The sequence below is a fragment of the Arctopsyche grandis genome, chromosome 4, assembly GCF_051622035.1.
Source record: "Arctopsyche grandis isolate Sample6627 chromosome 4, ASM5162203v2, whole genome shotgun sequence".
Taxonomy (NCBI): Eukaryota; Metazoa; Arthropoda; class Insecta; order Trichoptera; family Hydropsychidae; genus Arctopsyche; species Arctopsyche grandis.
In genome coordinates this window covers 26,032,897-26,052,230 of record NC_135358.1, presented here as the reverse complement: position 1 = coordinate 26,052,230, position 19,334 = coordinate 26,032,897, and the positions used below count along the sequence as shown (strand labels likewise).

The 19,334-nt window shown below is 29.3% G+C and overlaps 1 protein-coding gene across 2 annotated transcripts in view; it reads left to right on the top strand.

Annotated features, from left to right (window-relative positions):
- Nucleotides 1–5,245: 5,245 nt before the first annotated feature.
- para (sodium voltage-gated channel paralytic) overlaps nt 5,246–19,334 on the top strand; it is a 34,509-nt gene continuing 20,420 nt past the window's right edge. Inside the window, exons 1-14 of one of the 2 annotated variants that reach the window (XM_077429305.1) lie at nt 5,246–5,388; nt 7,772–7,884; nt 8,083–8,189; nt 8,395–8,571; nt 9,075–9,107; nt 11,896–12,051; nt 12,137–12,342; nt 13,213–13,341; nt 14,249–14,340; nt 14,634–14,846; nt 14,930–14,990; nt 15,152–15,296; nt 15,619–15,783; nt 15,861–16,184. In XM_077429305.1, coding sequence (XP_077285431.1) covers nt 8,425–8,571; nt 9,075–9,107; nt 11,896–12,051; nt 12,137–12,342; nt 13,213–13,341; nt 14,249–14,340; nt 14,634–14,846; nt 14,930–14,990; nt 15,152–15,296; nt 15,619–15,783; nt 15,861–16,184 — 1,671 coding nt within the window. In that variant the 5' untranslated portion in view covers nt 5,246–5,388; nt 7,772–7,884; nt 8,083–8,189; nt 8,395–8,424. The remainder of the gene's footprint in view (nt 5,389–7,771; nt 7,885–8,082; nt 8,190–8,394; nt 8,572–9,074; nt 9,108–11,895; nt 12,052–12,136; nt 12,343–13,212; nt 13,342–14,248; nt 14,341–14,633; nt 14,847–14,929; nt 14,991–15,151; nt 15,297–15,618; nt 15,784–15,860; nt 16,185–19,334) is intronic. The other variant, XM_077429306.1, reaches the window with a different exon arrangement.

Here is a 19,334-nt window from a genome sequence, read left to right as displayed (position 1 = left end):
TGTACATACATACAACGCACTCACATTTTATAAAGCACATTAAAAAAACATGCTATTTGCTGTAATTAAGGTTACCACTACATAGAATTTATTATCATCGAGTGAATTGAACTTTTCACCCGATAGACTTCAGCGAATCTAACAGTAAAAGGTCATCAGTACAGACTTCATACGTACATATACTGCGCAAAATTGTGTATACACAGGTTTTTTTTGTTTTTCAAATAATAAATAAAAACATGATATAACAAACTTCTACCCAATACGTAAACAATACAATTTCTCAGAAGTGTATGTCATAATATTGTTTATACTCAAGTCAGTTCAACTTGTTTTTATTTATTTTAAAAACTAATTAATACAATAAATACCTGTTTACATGTATATTTGTAGTGGATATTTTAATAATTTTATTATAAACATAACCCTGTTTATTTATTATTATAAGTTTAAGTAATCTAGTGATCCACGTTCAAAAAGTTTTTTGTTATTATACAACATCAAAAAAATCAACTTAACAATAAGTTAGATGCGGAAACATACCAAAGCATTTGAAATGTATATTTTTTCATTATCTTTGTAGGATGGTGAAGGCGGCAGAGTGAGCTGCTGCCCGAGATGAGAGCCCGCCACCCCGCGGGACGCCACTGACAAAGCCACTCCTGCTAACCACACTGACTTCATGTATTTCAAGTGAGTTTAATTAAATATTTATCATATAACTGTCGCAAAATCTTAATTAAATCTTGCATCGTGAAACTTAAATTTATAAGTAACTAGTGGTTTTACTCGGCTTCGCTCGGTATTTGTAATAAAAACCGCTTAAACACGACTAATCTAATAGTAAACATTTTATTAAATTTATTTGAATAGTTTTATTTCATATAAATTTATTTGAATACTAATTTGTTTTTTTTTTGTATTAAATTGACTGTCACGAACAAACAAACATATATACTAAGTCTCTTTCGAAATTATATGTATACCAGAATCCGGTGCATTCGCCCTCGGGGACTTCGAATCCTTTGAATCGAAAAAAATCGAATAGGCGCCTATGAATCTAAAAAAAAAAAAAAATCGAATGTGTTGTCTACGAACCAACCAACCAAGGTTACATACATTGTATATGCAAAGTCTCTTTCGAAATTATATTATATATTAGATTTATAAAGAAGGGTGGGATATTTTTATTCAATTCCTTAGACTTTTTATAATATAATAATATTATCTTTTGATTTCAAACAATTTCACTTACGACGCGTCGTTGTTTTCATAAAAGTATTTCTTGATAATTTTATTTGAAATTCTCTAAAGTCAAAATTGACTGTTAACATCCAATTATATTTACTTTATATATGTTTTTGATTTAACACAGCGTTCAAAATTAAATCATGTTTGCGCCTGTTGACGATTGTATGACTTTATTTAATAATTGATAACAGTCGCTAGGTTATAGAGTATATTTGAGAAAATTTTTCTATAAATTACTGGTTGATTTGGTGAGCAATCCTCAAATTCTTGCAGAATTGAGCTGTATTGTTCCCAGCCTAATCCGCCGCAATTTGTTCTCTTCTCCGGTGGCACGTACCAATTTGATGGTTTCATCGACTGTCGCAAGTGGATCAAGCTCCTCGACTAGATTTCTGTTAGCTCGGATTTGTTTAATCTAAAAAGTGCTGATCTGGTTGAGGGATTGCTTAATTTCAGATCATAAATATGCTTTAATGTATTTTTTTATATGTTTATTTATTTGTTTCATATCATAATCTTTGTTTATTATTTTATTTTGTTCTAGCATTCATATTTATTCTTGTATTCTTTTTTTGTTTAGCCATAAAGGCGACTTTTGTGTAATGTGTAATGAAATTATGGCAAAATTGTAAATAAAGATAAAAAATATGTATAATTTTCACACTTTTTATGCTATGGAACCAATTTACAATTTTCCTTTATGCACTTTATATTTTACACGGATGTAAAAGTAGTTTTATGTACCTACCTCGATGTAAAAGCAGAATTTGGTGTATTTTATTTGCATAGATTCCTACTAAAATGGAACGCTATTATTTTTAATCCTTTTTATTGAGTAGGGGGGGAGGACTTTGGCATAATTAATTATAATAAAATACTTCGAAACTGTTAACATTCTGCGACGCCGAAAAGGTTAGAAATTGCTGCTCTATTCTACGACCTTAAACTCGTATGTATGTTAAAAATAATACATACGAGTGCAATGTGGAAGTTTATTTGTACATATTTACATATGTATGTATCGAAAAGAGTTTCGTATGATTTATTTTGTTGCACGTTTCATATATTATATTTAAAAAAATCATTTGTAATGTGATAATACTCCTTTTACAGCATCAAAATACAATACTAATGTACAATGCCGTAGCGAGGCTATGGCAAATGAGCGAGTGCCAGGGGCACCGAAGGCTCCCCTCGCCTATTTTATTTTATTTTTTTAATAAATAATAATAAATTTAAAAATAACATTCGGTTACGAGATACGGATGTTCATAATCGAAACTAATGGAAGCAGTTCACGATCAGTATGAGGAAATATGTATGTATATACATACATATGTATGTACTTGTTTAACTATGTTTTGAACGTATGTATGTAACTATGTTTTAAACATTATGAAATACGATCATAATTTTGCTAAATCACATTCACTTGCGAAACTTTCAAATGTGATAAGTTTCTTGAATTTTTAAATCTGTGGAATCTCATACTTGATAAATGGAATAAGGTCAAAATTGCAGTTCAACAGAAAGAACATGATATTTAGAGATCATCGTTATTAATTCAGGGGCTCGATAATGATTTTAGGAATTTTCGAGAAAATAGTTTATGTAAAAGTTCATGAACATTGCACTAAATTGAATTATAAAAAATATCTAAGTATAATAGTATAAAAAATATATAACAATATAAATTGAATTAGCAAGTTATATAAATTTTGATAATAGAATGACAGACTTTACTAACACCAAATTCACGGAAAATTCGTCTTTAGTTTTTTGTATCTGTAATAATTAATAGTTGAGTTCGGAAAAAATCATCGAAATTTCGGAAATAACTGACTCTTACAATCGTTTGAATTCCGAACCATCAACTTTCGTTGTGAATATATACTAACGAATATTACTGAAAAACAACCCTCGTGCATATGTACGAGTAAATACATACACACATACATAGGTGTATGCGAAAAATATACCTAGGAGTAAATACGTATATGTATGTACGTGTACTGTAGCATACAATCGTCTCAAATGTACATACATACATACATATGTATGTATGTATGTACAGACGTCTGCACGTTCGATTCAAACACTAGCAATGTGTAGGAAAATCTAATGGAAATAATAATAGTCGCGGTACATTAGTAAATTAGAAATTCAAATTAGGTACCAATAGGTTCGTTTCGTTACATTCGTTTAATTATTCCAGTTCGTTTTTCCTCCCCTTCATGACAATAGACATTTTTTACGTATTATAGTGTAGTTTCGAGTACCGTTTATTTTGATTACATAAAACAATTGGATTTGTTGCGTATACTACTGGCTTTTAATAATAATCTGATGCCTCTATTTGTATCCGAATACGTACACTTGGATGTACCCGTTCGTGAGTGCTATTTTGTTTACAAAAGATGGTGGAATCGTGTAATTATAATGTTATTAAAAAAAATTCATCGTTATCTCGTGTGTGATATTCTGCGAAAAACTGGGTAGTTCATTTCGTACGCTAAAACTATAATTGAATAAATATGTATTTCGAGTGTGTATACAGTTTAAATTAAAGGTATATATGTATACCCAAAAAAAGCGCTCAGCGGCTTTTATTTTCAAAATAATCTCGGGAACATGAATAAATGATTTTCTGAAAATAGCGCTTTACTAAATTATCAAAATATTATGTTTAAATTTTTTTTTAAAAATGGGTCATATATAAAATTTCATAGAGATTTTTAATATCTTAACATTACGTTCAAATAACATTTTAATAATACTTGTAGTAAAGATTTTATTTTATGTAGTTATTGAAATGATTTTATGCAAAATTAGTACGACCAAATATGTACATCATTCTTTCTCCCACTCTTCATTTTGTTCCTTCCAGAAGGTAATGAAAAACTGTACTTTAAAAATACTCTTTTCGTCACACTCGTAAAAAATCTATGCAGACCAAAATTTTAATCATTTTAACATTCACAATTTATAATAGAAATATTTTTTAAATATTCCAAAGTACATATACATAGTTTGCTTTTTAAAATCTTTTTTTTATTCATATATGTATAGTGCACAATTTAAAAGATACTAATTCAATGAAAATTATCTATGTATGTATTTCCTTGTTAGTATTTATAATGTTATCTTATTTTTATATCAATTTTTAAAGGCATAAAAGGAAAAAATCTTAAATAATTATTTACAATTCTTATAAAATGTTCATAATAAATTTTACATACATGTATTATTTTCAACTGAGTCTCTTTAAAGTCGACGATCTAAAGCAAATATCTTTTACGTCATCTTTTATGTATGAGCAAATATGAAATAATATTCAAGCATTAACGCATTATGTAATAATTACACCTACATACATACATATGTACATTGTAAAATATGATGTTTTAATTGTGTTTGTATGTGTATGCGAAGGTTCCAGGCAAAAAGGCCAAATGTGAGCAATAATAATAACCGAACGAATTCCAATATCTGAACGAGCTGGAAGGCAAAAGTCACGATCGAAAATCCTTCACGGCTATACATACATACATACATACGTATGTATTATGGGGATGGAGTCTAGATAGAAAAACATGAGCAATGGCGTTACTTTATCAAGTCAAAGGTCAGACGCACAAGTCGCATAGCGTTTTAGGTCTTTAGGCAGACATGAAGTCACTTTATACCTCCACACGTATAATATAGTATAATAGATTCACGTGGAAAAGCTTAAGTTTCCATTCTCGTGCACGTCCGCGAGGTACAATTTCCCGGAAGTATTCCCGCCGTTCCGGGACGGGTGGGGTCGAATAGGGTTTGGGAGGATGAAAGGGGTATCTTTCGCGGCAGCCAATTAGGCGGATGTCTGCGTAATTCTAATCCGTTGATATTTCAATGTGTAAATAAAGGTGGGGGGGTTGGTCGGCCGCTTTTGAACCACCCACCTCTGTGACGATGCGGTGCGAGTCGTGTGGACCTACGTAACCGCTTGTTTATATAAGGGTAACTATCATTTACGTCGATCAGTTATATTGGACGACACTCAGCAGCTATTTTATTGTGCATTTTATATTCATATTTGTGTGTGTGTGTGTTCTTTTTTTATATATTTTGAGTGAATTTTCGCAATGTGTTCAGGTATTATTTTATTTTTTTGAAAAATGCTAAATTTTTGTAGTGTGATTTTTTTCCGAGTATGCTGGAACACTTTTCGACAGCGTAATATAACATAAAATAGCTTTTTGTATTAAATATCCTAATCAAAGTATTCATTTTTCGTTTCTGGCCTTCCTCCATTGCTTCCCATCGACTTACTAGTCTTCCTATATATTTTTCACCTTCCCTTTTCCTCTTTTCAATCCATTTTCTAATACGTCAACAAAAAACACATTATTTATATATTATTAAATCTTCGTTTTATCTACGTAAACATATGTTTGCAGCCTATTCAAGACACACACACACAGACATTCATTTTTATATATATAATATAGATTCGGTCTCTGTGACGGGCCCGAATGTGAAACGCCCGAAAACGCAAATATCGGAAGGCAAAGATCGAAAATCGAAAGATCAAAAAAAAGGGAGCATAGTAAACGGTACATACTTACTTAATTTGCGCGAGCAGGATACAACAGGAACAAGAGGAACAGGCTTTTCCTCCCGTATTAATGTGCACTCGCAGAATACGGGAGGAAGAGCATGTTCCTCTTGTTCCTGTTGTATCCTGCTCGCGCAAATTAAGTGAGTATGTACCGTTTACCATGCTCCCTTTTTTTTATCTTTCGACTTGAGATCTTTCGATTTTCGATCTTTGCCTTCCGATATTTGCGTTTTCGGGCGTTTCACATTCGGGCCCGTCACAGAGACCGAATCTATATTATATATATAAAAATGAATGTCTGTGTGTGTGTGTGTCTCGAATAGGCTGCTAAACCACTGAACCGATTACGATGAAACTTTCAGGATTTGTTGTGTGCATGTCCGGGAAGATTACTGTGAAAAAAAAACGGGAAAAAACGGGAAAAACGGGAATGAGTGTCATTGCAACGCAATAATTTCAAATGTGTTCGCTACCTGCGTTTTTCCGACAAATGGGAATGGGAACGAAAATTTAAAATAAATTTAATATAAATGAAAATATCCTAAAGTTATAATATCTTACAAACTCCAAAATGATTAGTTATATATTGTATATACATATGTACATATGAGCGTCTATATTTTAAAGTGCACTTTTCTTCATTTCGATAAATATTTAGCGAAACGTTGAACATAATGTTTTACGTTTAACAATATTTAAAAAATACTGGTGACCTGTAGTCAGAGAAATGTAATAATAATAGAAGGGCCCTTACGAATAAATAATTGTTGTCAATATTACGCGGTACGTCTCTATAAATATGCTACAACGTACGGAATACAATCGGATCAATTTACTTATAAAAATGTATCCCGTGTTGTTTGTTGTGTGTTTTTGAATGCATTGTGCAATCTCTACCGATGCTTGCCCATCTTGCGAGTAATATAAACAAATAGAGAAGTTTTTATCGGACATACATACGTCGAGCACCAAGCATCAAATACGACTGATGCTAAAATTATTTAGGATTGTCTGTGGACAATCGTCACTTGACAAAAATATGATGCCTAAAGCCACTTCTATTAATATAACATTTCTCTGCCTGTAGTGCGTTTATTCTGATTTTCCGTGATTCTGGACATATCGAATTAAAATAAGTGATAACAATTTGTGAATTAAGTCAAACAGAAACAGTGTTTTTGTAACTGAAAATTGGACTTCTGCCACTTTCAAATATAACGGCTCATATATTGAATTATTTCGTTATTAAATGTATTTTATATATGTATGTATATTAAATGTAAATTTGTGATCTCGTGTATAGCACACATGTGTATGTTTGTATGTATGTACTACTGTTTGACCTCGTTAGAGTAATAAACAATTCTTGAATTAATTTATTATTATACTACTAATGTGCCACTTTCATTTTGTCAAATATTCAATTACATACAAAAGAATATTGTACTACCTACATACATAAGACCGTACATACATATATGCAATACAATATTAACTTAACAACTAAATTAAATATCGTTCCTAATTTTATACGGATTGTTGAAAGACGGTAATTAACGTCATTATTTGCATAGCAGGCAATATTAACAATTATGATATTACAAAAGGTCAATGCGGGTCGAACAGAGAGATATTTTCATATTTTGATAAACGTATGAAGCACACGTGATACAAATTTTTCATTTTATGAAATGTACAAGACTTAATCGCTATAAAGAAACCTAACACTGAGATTTAAGCTTTTTATCGGTTTATGGGGAAAACGCTTTCAATAAACACTTTTTAAGCAGCTTTGTGCGTGTAAGAGCTCATGTTTCAGTTAATCCCTTTTTAAATTATTTCATGGTATTTTTTTATATATTATGATGATTTTTTTATATATTATGAAATTAAATGAGTTATTTAAATCACTTTCAGGTCGGTCATGAGAGATCTCGCCCTTCCGTTGATTGTTCCCTTCTACGATCACATTATAATAACTACGACAACGCTTATCATCGCAGCATTCCTACTTCACCTGACTACGACAGGTAAAATCATTCTGAACTATATTTTATAAAACAGCGTATTTCAAATACATAGTGATGATTTAATTGATACAAAAATTTCATTTCAAAAGACTTTTTACTATACATACTCACATACTATACATATTCACATACATAAAACTTAATTTTAATAAAAAGTGACGTATTTGGTAATGATTATTAATTGTAATAATCATTTAGGTATAGAAAGGCACGCTGCTGAGTGGTCGGAGGGAGTGAGTTTGGGGCGCTCCGTGCGAGGCCGTCTGGGCCCTTCTGCCGCCGGACCGCCCCTCCGCTGTTAGCAGGTAACATCATCATCATCATTTATCATACTTTTATAGGTGTAATGATAACATAAGCTTAGTACAATTAATTTACTACAGAATTATTCATGTTGGTATAATATTACTGTAGCAGTTATATTAAAAAATATTTTCCATAGATTAAGTTGTGTATTTTGAGATGCACAAATGTTGCAAAATATTGAATGATATTCTGTTTACTTTACAGGCTGTCTGCTTGTCCAGAGTCCATTAGACAATGTCCGCGGACTTGGACTCGCTCAGTGAGGAAGAACGATGCTTGTTCCGACCCTTCACCCGAGAATCATTGGCTGCCATACAATTACGAATAGCGGAAGAAGATGCCAAACAGAAAGAGCTCGAAAAGAAGAGAGCGGAAGGAGAGGTTTGTCCATGCATGATCTCTTCAACAATCTATATGTAGTTTTAGTGTTAAATATATATGTATATTTATATATATATTTTACACAAAGTCGTAACAAATGAGCTATTATTTCAAATATAATTACAATACTGAAAAATATATTTCTTATTTCATTTCCATTTTGTTCCACATAACAGAAAAATATTTCTATTATATATATTATACAAACAAAACATTATATAATTTGCTATTGTACACATACAATTTTATGTGAAAAATTAAATTGATATACTTATTTCAAACCAATTGGGGTAAACTGATATCGATCCAAAAAACTCTATACACAACAGAAAACAATTTCCTTTTTTTCTGTATTCTTTGATATTTTCGTTTCATGTAAAAATAATAGCTTGTTTTAATTGATTTTTGTTTTAAAAAAATTGTATATGTTTATGTAGTTGTTTCTTTTTCTCTTCTCTATCTATTTTTTATGTAAACCTCTTTCATATTTTCACAATTTTCAGACCGGTTTTGGGCGGAAGAAAAAGAAAAAAGAAGTAAGAAATGCTCGTTTGCCCCAAATATCCTATATTATATCTTCCAAGTTCGTTTTTTAATAGATATGTAAGGACATGAATAAAATCAGTTATCGCCAATTAAATAATATAAATACAAAATTAAATATTACACACGACTACATTCCAAATTTTTTTCTCTATTTAACATTAACATATGTATGTATATATAATTATTTATAGAATACATATATACAATATACACGTTTAATTTAAATGATTTTTCATATCAGATTGGCACTTACAAATATATTTATACAGTTTATTCCCAACGAACTGATTGTGGTATAATTAGCGATAACTCAAATCAGATCTAACTTTAATATTGGTTTTGTCCCATTGCATTTTTAGTGAGTAAACTTCACGCTTTTCAGCCAATTAAGCAATCGAGTTTAGCTGGAGTTTGTTTTCCTTTATACTTGAAAAATCAATAATATAAATATATATTTGTATGTTTACATTAACATATACATACGTATATATATATTATAGTTTTAGTAATTTGTAAAATAGTAAAGTGAACGTCCTGTAAGCGTATTTGTGTACACGTTGTGTCGTCACAACACGTCACATAGACTTTTTTCGTATCAAATACCATTTATTCGTTTGCATTAGACTTTTAGACAACACAGCTAAACTTTAAGGAATGGCGAAAGGCATACAGCCAAAAGCTTTTCAAATATATTTTAGTTTGCCGCCTTGCTCAATTGATGATAATAAATATTATTGATACGTAGTGGATTTTTCTCTAAGACAATGCCAAATATAGATTTCTAATTAGATACAACTATATATATATATATATATATTGTATTTTTAATTCACCGAAGGTTTTTACTTAGTTTTTCTTGGATTTTGAGCTGGATTTGGAATGATATATGGATCATCTAGAAAAACATCATTCATAAACTTTAATTTGTTATTAAAATTTAAAAAAAATCACGAAATGAAATTTTGCACAATCATATAGAAAATTTAATATGAATAATGTTACGTATTATCGATGATATGAGCAATTCGTTCAATTTTTAGCAACAGTTAAAGGTTTGTAAGCAAAGCATGAAGCCAATAAAAAATGAAACATTAATTTTCTACAGGTTAAAAACAAAGTGCCTTCCTTAATAATGAAATTATCAATATTTATTTTATGAAATGCTATTTTATATAAAACTTTTGTATATTTTCTGATTAAGCACAACATACTATATATATTATTTTTACTATTATTACTATTACTAAAAATCTAATACTTCACAATGATTAATTATACTCGCTGATTTATTGAAGTATGACATACAAAAATTTATGAATATCATAAATTCTTGATATTTACATATGTATACCTGTATTATTTTTTCTATTCATAATAAACAAACAAAACAAATATAATCATAACATAACTGAAATTAAATCATGATTTGTGTTCTCCAAACATATATCTCATAATCGAAATATCATGGAACGACAAATACTGACACGTTCGACTCATATCATTTTCACCATAACTGCACATAGCCTACTCTGTAGTATCTAGCATTTTAGTTTTAAAAATATATTAATTAATATATTACAGTATGCTAATGATTGCACGATCACATAGAAACAATAATCATTCAATTAATTAATATAATTAGGTAGGTATTATATTGCCAATGTAATTTGATGCATTTTTGGACACTGCCCTTTACATTTTTCCTGTTCTAGATTCTTTTAATGTGCATAGATATTATACTTATATTTTTTATTTTCTATGCACCTTATTGTTTTGTTATTATTTTCTAATATTGTTAATTTTAGGATATTTCGTCATCGATGCTATGAATGTTATACATTTTCATGCTAATTTTACAGTCACTAAACAATTTTTACTTTGTATAAATGTATGCGTGGATTATATTTATGAATAAAGTGTGCAAGTAGAGTTGATCGGTTGCTTACAGTAATAATATAACCAATTCGTTTATATCAATAATATTACAAATTATGTAAATGCTGGACACACATGAGAGGTTTATATGAACATGCAAAGTGATATGTAACGAAACGGGGTGGTGAAATAGAAATGGTGATGAGCGAGGGAGGGCGAAACAGAAGATTGGAGTAATTATCTATTTTCAATCAATGCTTTCAATTGAAAATTATTAAATCAATATATATATATTAAACTGCGCTAGTAGTTAAAGCAAATTGTAAACTACATATATGTAAGTTTACCTTACGATTTTTATCTGGTGAAAGCTCTAGCACGCTCAAACTTTCATTAAAATAATTATCATAAGATGTACATATATACTTCAAAGTTCATAATTTGCTTTTTCTTTCACACAATAAATTCAAAGTAATTTAATAAATTTTTGAAAAATGATTTCAGTAGCATTTAAATATAATTATAAACAATAGTCTAAATTGAAATTTTGTACAAAGAGACAATAATTTGTTTTGATATATTTTTTGTGATGTCATATTTCAATGCAGTATTCACAGCTTATATTGAAATTATGATTTTATTTTTGAATGACTTTTACTTTAACCTATATACATATTATATATAAGGATTGAAAATTTGGTATTTTTTTAATGTATTTTCACATAGTAAAATGAATCATTAATATTTATTATATATTATTGAAAAATAATATTTAGAAAAAAAAATCAAATATCAATCCAAATATAATATTAGCCTATTTGAAATGCTTTATTGTTAACGATTTTTAATATTAATTTGTGCATAGGTAAATTCGCATATTAAGTTTTGACGTTGATCTTTCAGGTACGTTATGAAGACGAAGACGAAGATGAAGGTCCACAACCCGATCCCACCCTGGAACAGGGAGTACCCGTCCCTGTTAGACTCCAGGGTGGTTTTCCACCTGAACTTGCCTCCACACCACTCGAAGACATCGATTCTTTTTATCACAATAAAAGGGTGAATTTGAAACTCTATAGTGTTATAAATTTGCGATAAAAACTGTGAGAGCGTGTTGTTAATTGATTATTTTGTGAATTTTCAGACATTCGTAGTAGTTAGTAGAGGAAAAGATATCTTCAGATTTTCGGCCACCGATGCAATGTGGATATTGGACCCCTTCAATCCTATTCGGCGCGTAGCTATCTACATTTTAGTTCATCCACTGTTTTCCTTATTTATCATCACCACTATTCTTGTAAATTGTATCCTCATGATTATGCCGACCACGCCTACAGTAGAAAGCACAGAGTGAGTATTGTAACCTTTTCTTAAAAATCATTGTAAATATACACATACATACATACTCTCGAAACACTACCATAATTCAAATTTCACTTGTATATTGTGTCTATTAAAACATATTTACCCGTTATTTTAGATTTCATTTGGATAGAATTTTATAAATTTTTGTAAAACATAGCATTATACAAAATAATTATTAAATTGATAGCTTGATTTCATGTGTAATTTTGATTCTTAATATTTATTATACATATGTATAGATTAGGTACCTTGTTTAATATATATATTATATTTAACTTTTTAATATTTTATTGCTTGAAAAATAATTTAATTTAGGATCAATATCATTGTTTTTACTTATTTCGACTCATCATTATTATTTATTTTATAAATTTAAGATAATAAAAAAATCAATAATATTTTGAAATGTGTGCTCTGATTGTTGTACCTTCCAAATAAAAACATATCTTTATATTTTACAATTCCCTTAAACGTTTTTGGACATGTGTTTCTAAAAAAAATTCAAAGCACACATTTGTTGTGTAATTTGATATTATGAAATATTTTACTTGTGGACGAAATGCCTGATACATTTTCGTATACATTCTGGTGTTTTTATTTTTAAATATGCACCTCCATACTAAATGAATTTAAAATGTACTAAAAAGTTTTCGATGAGCATGACCACTGAATAATACATATGACTGTGTACATATAATATATACTTTTGTATTATATTTTTATTATTATGAATGAAATGACCCGTTTTTTGCTTACGAGTAACAATGTAATACCCATTTTTTTGCATAAATTTGTATTTTTGAAAAATATATACTTTTTTGTTTAGATTCAAATCAGTAACATTTGATTTTCCAGAGTTATATTTACTGGGATCTACACGTTTGAGTCAGCAGTGAAAGTGATGGCCAGAGGTTTTATACTTCAGCCATTCACTTACCTTAGAGACGCATGGAACTGGCTCGACTTCGTAGTAATAGCATTAGCGTGAGTAGTAGACCAATAGTAACATTAGAATTTAATGTAGACTCATTCGTAGATAGCTCTTTCTATTTCAATTTAATTGACCGTTCCATAGAACTTTTCTTCTCGTGTTGTGGGAAATCTTATTTTACTTTGTATATACGTACGTATGTACATTATATGTTACATACATACATATGTATATAGTAAAAAGATTAGTTCTTATGAACGGTTTTCATTTAAGTAGTGTTTTTTTGAATTTAGTAAATCTGAAAATACTTCCTGAAAGAATATATGAGCAATCATTTTCTTAGAACAAAATAAATGGTTCATTTTTCCCTAAAATTATATATAAACGTTTTTTATATTATAAATAATATTTGTAACATTTGTGTATTTTTTTGTGATTTTTTTAAAAAAATACGAGTAAAATTATTGTACTCTAATTATATTTGTATATATTTAAATATGCTTGCCTTTTTAATGTTGCACTTAAAGCATTAAAATTATTTTCTAATGTAAATGGCAGTATGTAAAAAATATGAACTATTTATTGAATCTTAAGATTCCCTTCATTAAAGGGGTAAAATTTTCCTTATCAGGATTTGCTATTAAAATACATCCCTTTGAAACTCAAATTTAACATATGTGTGCCCACATATGGATATAAAAACTATTATATACATACGTACATATACAAGACTTATTTTTAGTATATGTATGTCTGTGTTATTATTATTATCAGTAAAACTATTAGTGATCGATTTGTGTTATATCGTTCATTGTTATATATTTTAGATTATTAAATATTGTTAAATCAAACGGTAACTTGTTCTTTGTAAAGTCCAAATCATAGTTACATATTTAGATTTATATATTTAGAACTTAGGAGGATTACTTAAATGTTTGTACTCTAACAATTTCTTTACAGTTACGTAACAATGGGAATAGATCTTGGAAATTTAGCTGCCTTGAGAACATTCAGAGTATTAAGAGCATTGAAAACAGTTGCTATAGTGCCGGGTAAATATATTTCATGCATGTGTAGCTAATATAGTACTAGAAACAAATTAATCTTAGAAGTAAGGGACATAGACATAAGTTTGCATTCATTTACCATATTAGTTTCACAAAATATTTATTACTTTTCAAAAATAAATTTTTCACCAAGTAATAATTTAATTTAATTAATTTTTTATTCTTATACGAATCAAATTTCGCATACATAATAAATAGTGTTCAATTAAAGATTTGAATTTGAATCATTTATCATTTTCCATGACCAAACTATTAACAAACGTTTTTACTTTCACTAGGTTTGAAGACCATCGTAGGTGCCGTCATAGAATCAGTAAAAAATCTCCGGGATGTAATTATTTTAACCATGTTTTCACTTAGTGTATTTGCCTTAATGGGTCTTCAAATTTATATGGGTGTTTTGACGCAAAAATGCATAAAAGTGTTTCCAATGGATGGATCGTGGGGAAATTTGACTCACGAAAACTGGGATAGATTTAATAAAAATTCTTGTAAGTCAAAATACGTGTGGAAAGTTTATATTATGTATAATACCTTAGAATAATAAATCTCATTTTATTTATTTATTTTTTAGCAAATTGGTTTTTTAACGGTTTTGTAGACCCACCATTATGTGGCAATTCAACTGGAGCAGGGTAATACTTTTTTACACTTTTTATCAACTTTAATGCTTTCTATTTTTTATTTTTCAAAAGCAAGCATATTATATTATCAGTCGCTATGTAACTGATATTATATTAACAAAAAAAATGATTTTATTGTTTTTTAAGCTAATTAATATTATTTCTAATTTCAGTATGTGTGGTCATGGATACATTTGCCTACAAGGATATGGTGACAACCCAAATTATGGATACACCAGCTTTGATACGTTTGGTTGGGCATTCCTTTCTGCCTTTCGTCTTATGACGCAAGATTACTGGGAAAATTTATATCAATTGGTAATTGCTGTCTTCATAATATTAATTTTGGTTAATAAGATTTGAAAACGACATAATATTACAATATGTACATACATATATCAATTACATTATGATACAATGAATGTATGATGCTTGAACAATTTACATATAGAAAAAAAAAATAGGGTCTACCTCACGGGCCCGAATGTGAAATTTTAGCCCGAATTTGCGTTTTCGGGCGTTTCACATTCGGGCCCGTGACGGAGACCGATAAAAATATTATTAAGTTTCTTTTAATATTGTATACACATTTATGTTTGTATATTGATACAAAATGATGACTTGAAAAATTAATTTGTAGGTACTTAGATCAGCAGGTCCATGGCACATGTTATTCTTTATTGTAATTATTTTTCTGGGATCATTCTACTTGGTTAACTTAATTTTGGCCATTGTCGCCATGTCATACGACGAATTGCAAAAGAAAGCTGAAGAAGAAGAAGCGGCCGAAGAAGAAGCCCTTAGGGTATGTGTGAACGATGTTGGTATATGGATTTGAATGTAAGTATTCTGATTGTTGATCGAGATTGTACATAATTGCAGGAAGCGGAAGAAGCAGCGGCAGCGCGCGCCGCCAAACTGGAGGCGCATGCAGCGGCTGCTGCGGCTGCAGCTGCTGGGATAGCTGAACCCATGGCGAAATCTCCGTCAGACTTCTCGTGTCACAGCTACGAGTCATTCGTTGGACAAGAAAAGGGCAACGACGACAACAACCGGGAGAAGATGTCCGTGCGCAGCGAGGGTCTCGAGTCGGTGAGCGAACACCACCACCAACACCAACAGCAACAACAGCAACTGATGCATCAGCACCAGCTGCAGCAACAGCACGGCTATCATCACCACCCGTTGGGCCGCAAGGTCAGCGTGGTAAGTACGCGCATGTCACGCTGCTGCTCTATATTTGCCACATGCTACCACTCCACTTCCATACACTCCACTTCTACTAACCACACACCACACACCATACACCATACACCATACACCACATGGAAATCGAATTTGGCTCTATACTACAGTAACAACAAAAGATTTCCATTCTCTGAGATACATATACATATGTATCATCTTGTAGAAATTAAGTATTATTCACACCGTAGACTAAAAACAATACTCCTAGGCTATATATTATACAAATATATGTATAGCATGGTTACTTAATTAAGAGGGCTGGACACCAGCGCCTTGTCCATACAAACGTATTAGACTTCTCCCTTCCTCAATTATGGCACTAGATAAATTATTTTTTAATATGCTATGGATATCCACCATTGGGTTGCATCTATCGTTTTATTTTTTTGATTAGTTATTTTTTATAGGAGCTAGGAGCCGCCAAACATCAATAAAATCGCCTCTTTTTTATACCCACGAAAAGAGTCCAGCGTGCTTATTTAACGGTCGATTTTAAAAAAAATACGCACATAGTTGCACAGAAAATATCTTTCTTATACCGATGATGAAATTTTTTTTAAAATTGGTCCAGTTTCAGAGGAGAAAATAGGAGAATACCAATCCTCGATTTTGTCAATTTAAAATACGTTTTATCTGGTCGAAGCGCAACTGTCGCATTCACTCAATATATATATTGATATATATTGTCGTATTCACTCAATATATACATTCACTCAATATATACATTCACTCAATATATACAATATCGAAGAAAGGAACGGCAACAAAATTAAGATTTCGGGTGTACAGCCCTCTTAAAACCGAAATCAAATTCTTTTAATTTACTTGACAGTGTTTTTACACAGTTTTAACATTCAACTAATATGGCGATTTGCATCAATTACTGATACATAATTCAAAGTATATGTACACCCGCTCTTAACCATTTAAATAATATTTTATTGGAGCTTTGATTGCGGTGGCTTTATTAAATTTTCCCAAGAATTTGGCATAATAAATTATATCAATGTACAGTTATATGTTATAAATCAAATTAATTTCGAATTTTTCTCAACGCTCTGGAATTATAATATTATTTAGAGAGTACAAGGCATCAATAGATTACTTGTTTTGTCGTTGTGTATATGTATTTATTTATAAAAGCATGTATTCACAATGGGTATGTGCTTTGTAACTAATTTTTGTAAATTCAGATAATTTATTTGAGCCACCTCTGCATATACATACATATACATACATACATACATACATACATACATACATTCACAAACAACATTGACAGATTTGAATACTAATTCTTACATCAGATACACTAATTCATAAAAATACCTGGCTTTTATATTAAAATCTATTCAAAATAAAACATTTTTAATGAGAGGAAAATCTAAGGCGATATTCATATTTAGATTTAAACATCGGTGGATATTTCTACATATTCGAACATCTTCTATATGATATTAATACATTTTTCTAGATCTTTTTCTAAATTTAACGTAAACACTTCTTAACAGATACAATAAAAAAAAATACCAAATAATAGCATTAATTTCACGGCTTTTTGCAAAACCTATTTTCATTGACTCTCGGTGTTGTCTTTAATATACATGTATGTACTTACATATTATTCATTGTTCAGTAAATTCGTTCACACACACACACACACACACACACACATACACACTTGCACAAATATAATATCATACACCAAAAACATCAACCTAACTTTTATAAAATATTTAAAACACAAAAAATTTTAAATCATAATTTTACAATTTAATATTGAACACCATAAAATAATAATTAAATTACTAATCTTATTTTAAGACTCGTTATTTTTTAGTTTATATTAACAAAAAAAGACAAAATAAATTTAAATATCTTCTTACAAATTATAAAATTATACATGTACATACATACATAGATGTACTGCTTGTTTCAAATTCCTTGAAATATTTTATTAAAAACGAAATTACTTCAAAAACAAACATAGATTTTATTTTCCACGTGGAAATTTATAATGTCGGGAGAACAATAATAATTTTAAATTTTACAGATTTTTCTAAAATTTACCGTTATACTAACTCTTACACTTAATATACTTTTCATTTTCCCTACAAAGTTTCTTCTAAATATATACTTATAAATATATATATATATGAACGTGTGTGTGTGTTTGTATTTGTTATTTGTATATAAAATATATGTTTATTGCTACGTTTATATCATAGATACATAAATTTTCCGATGACATACCATTACTAGCAATGCCTTGGCTTTTCACCTACTTCCATTTTCTCTATATATGAAAATGACAAATTTTGCAAATTGCAACGACCACTTGCCAAACTTTTATTATAACATTTTATTCTACCTCATACAGTTTTTATTTTAGTTATTTTTTCTCCATTCACTGATAAATCATTTACCAGATCCTTTATCTTTGTAATTAATTATCTAAAATATACTATATTTGTGTATTTTTATATTTATTATAAATAGTATGTATATACATATTATATAATATATAATATTAACTTCAATATCACATTACGGTGACTGTTTCATTTCAAGTTAATTTTGAAATTGCCTTTACAAATATATATAAATACATGCTTACGTTTGTATGTATGTTGTTGTATATGTATATTTACAATAGTATCTATACGATATTCGTGATTAAAAGCATGCATTTGAGAATGCGAATGTGTATGCGTATATATTTATCTATAAATACTTCATTTAGATTTGAAAGGAGCCATTTTTTTATTTTATATATGATTGTTAAAAGTATTTTTACAACTAAAAAATATTCATAATTAATTTAAATTCGTATTAAAGCAAAATTATAATACACAACTAAATAAATAATGCAAAATTATCGAAAAGTTTTAGTTCATACATAACAGCTGTAATATGATTTTTCAATTATTATTTATAATACAAACACCTTTTTCTATTATTTGGTGATTAAAACAAATATAAAATATTTTACATATATTATAATATAATAATTACAACGTTACAACATTAATCGTATTTTAAAATATCACAGTAATACATTATTACAAAAGTGCGGAATTTATTTGAAGAAAAAGGTACACATTGATA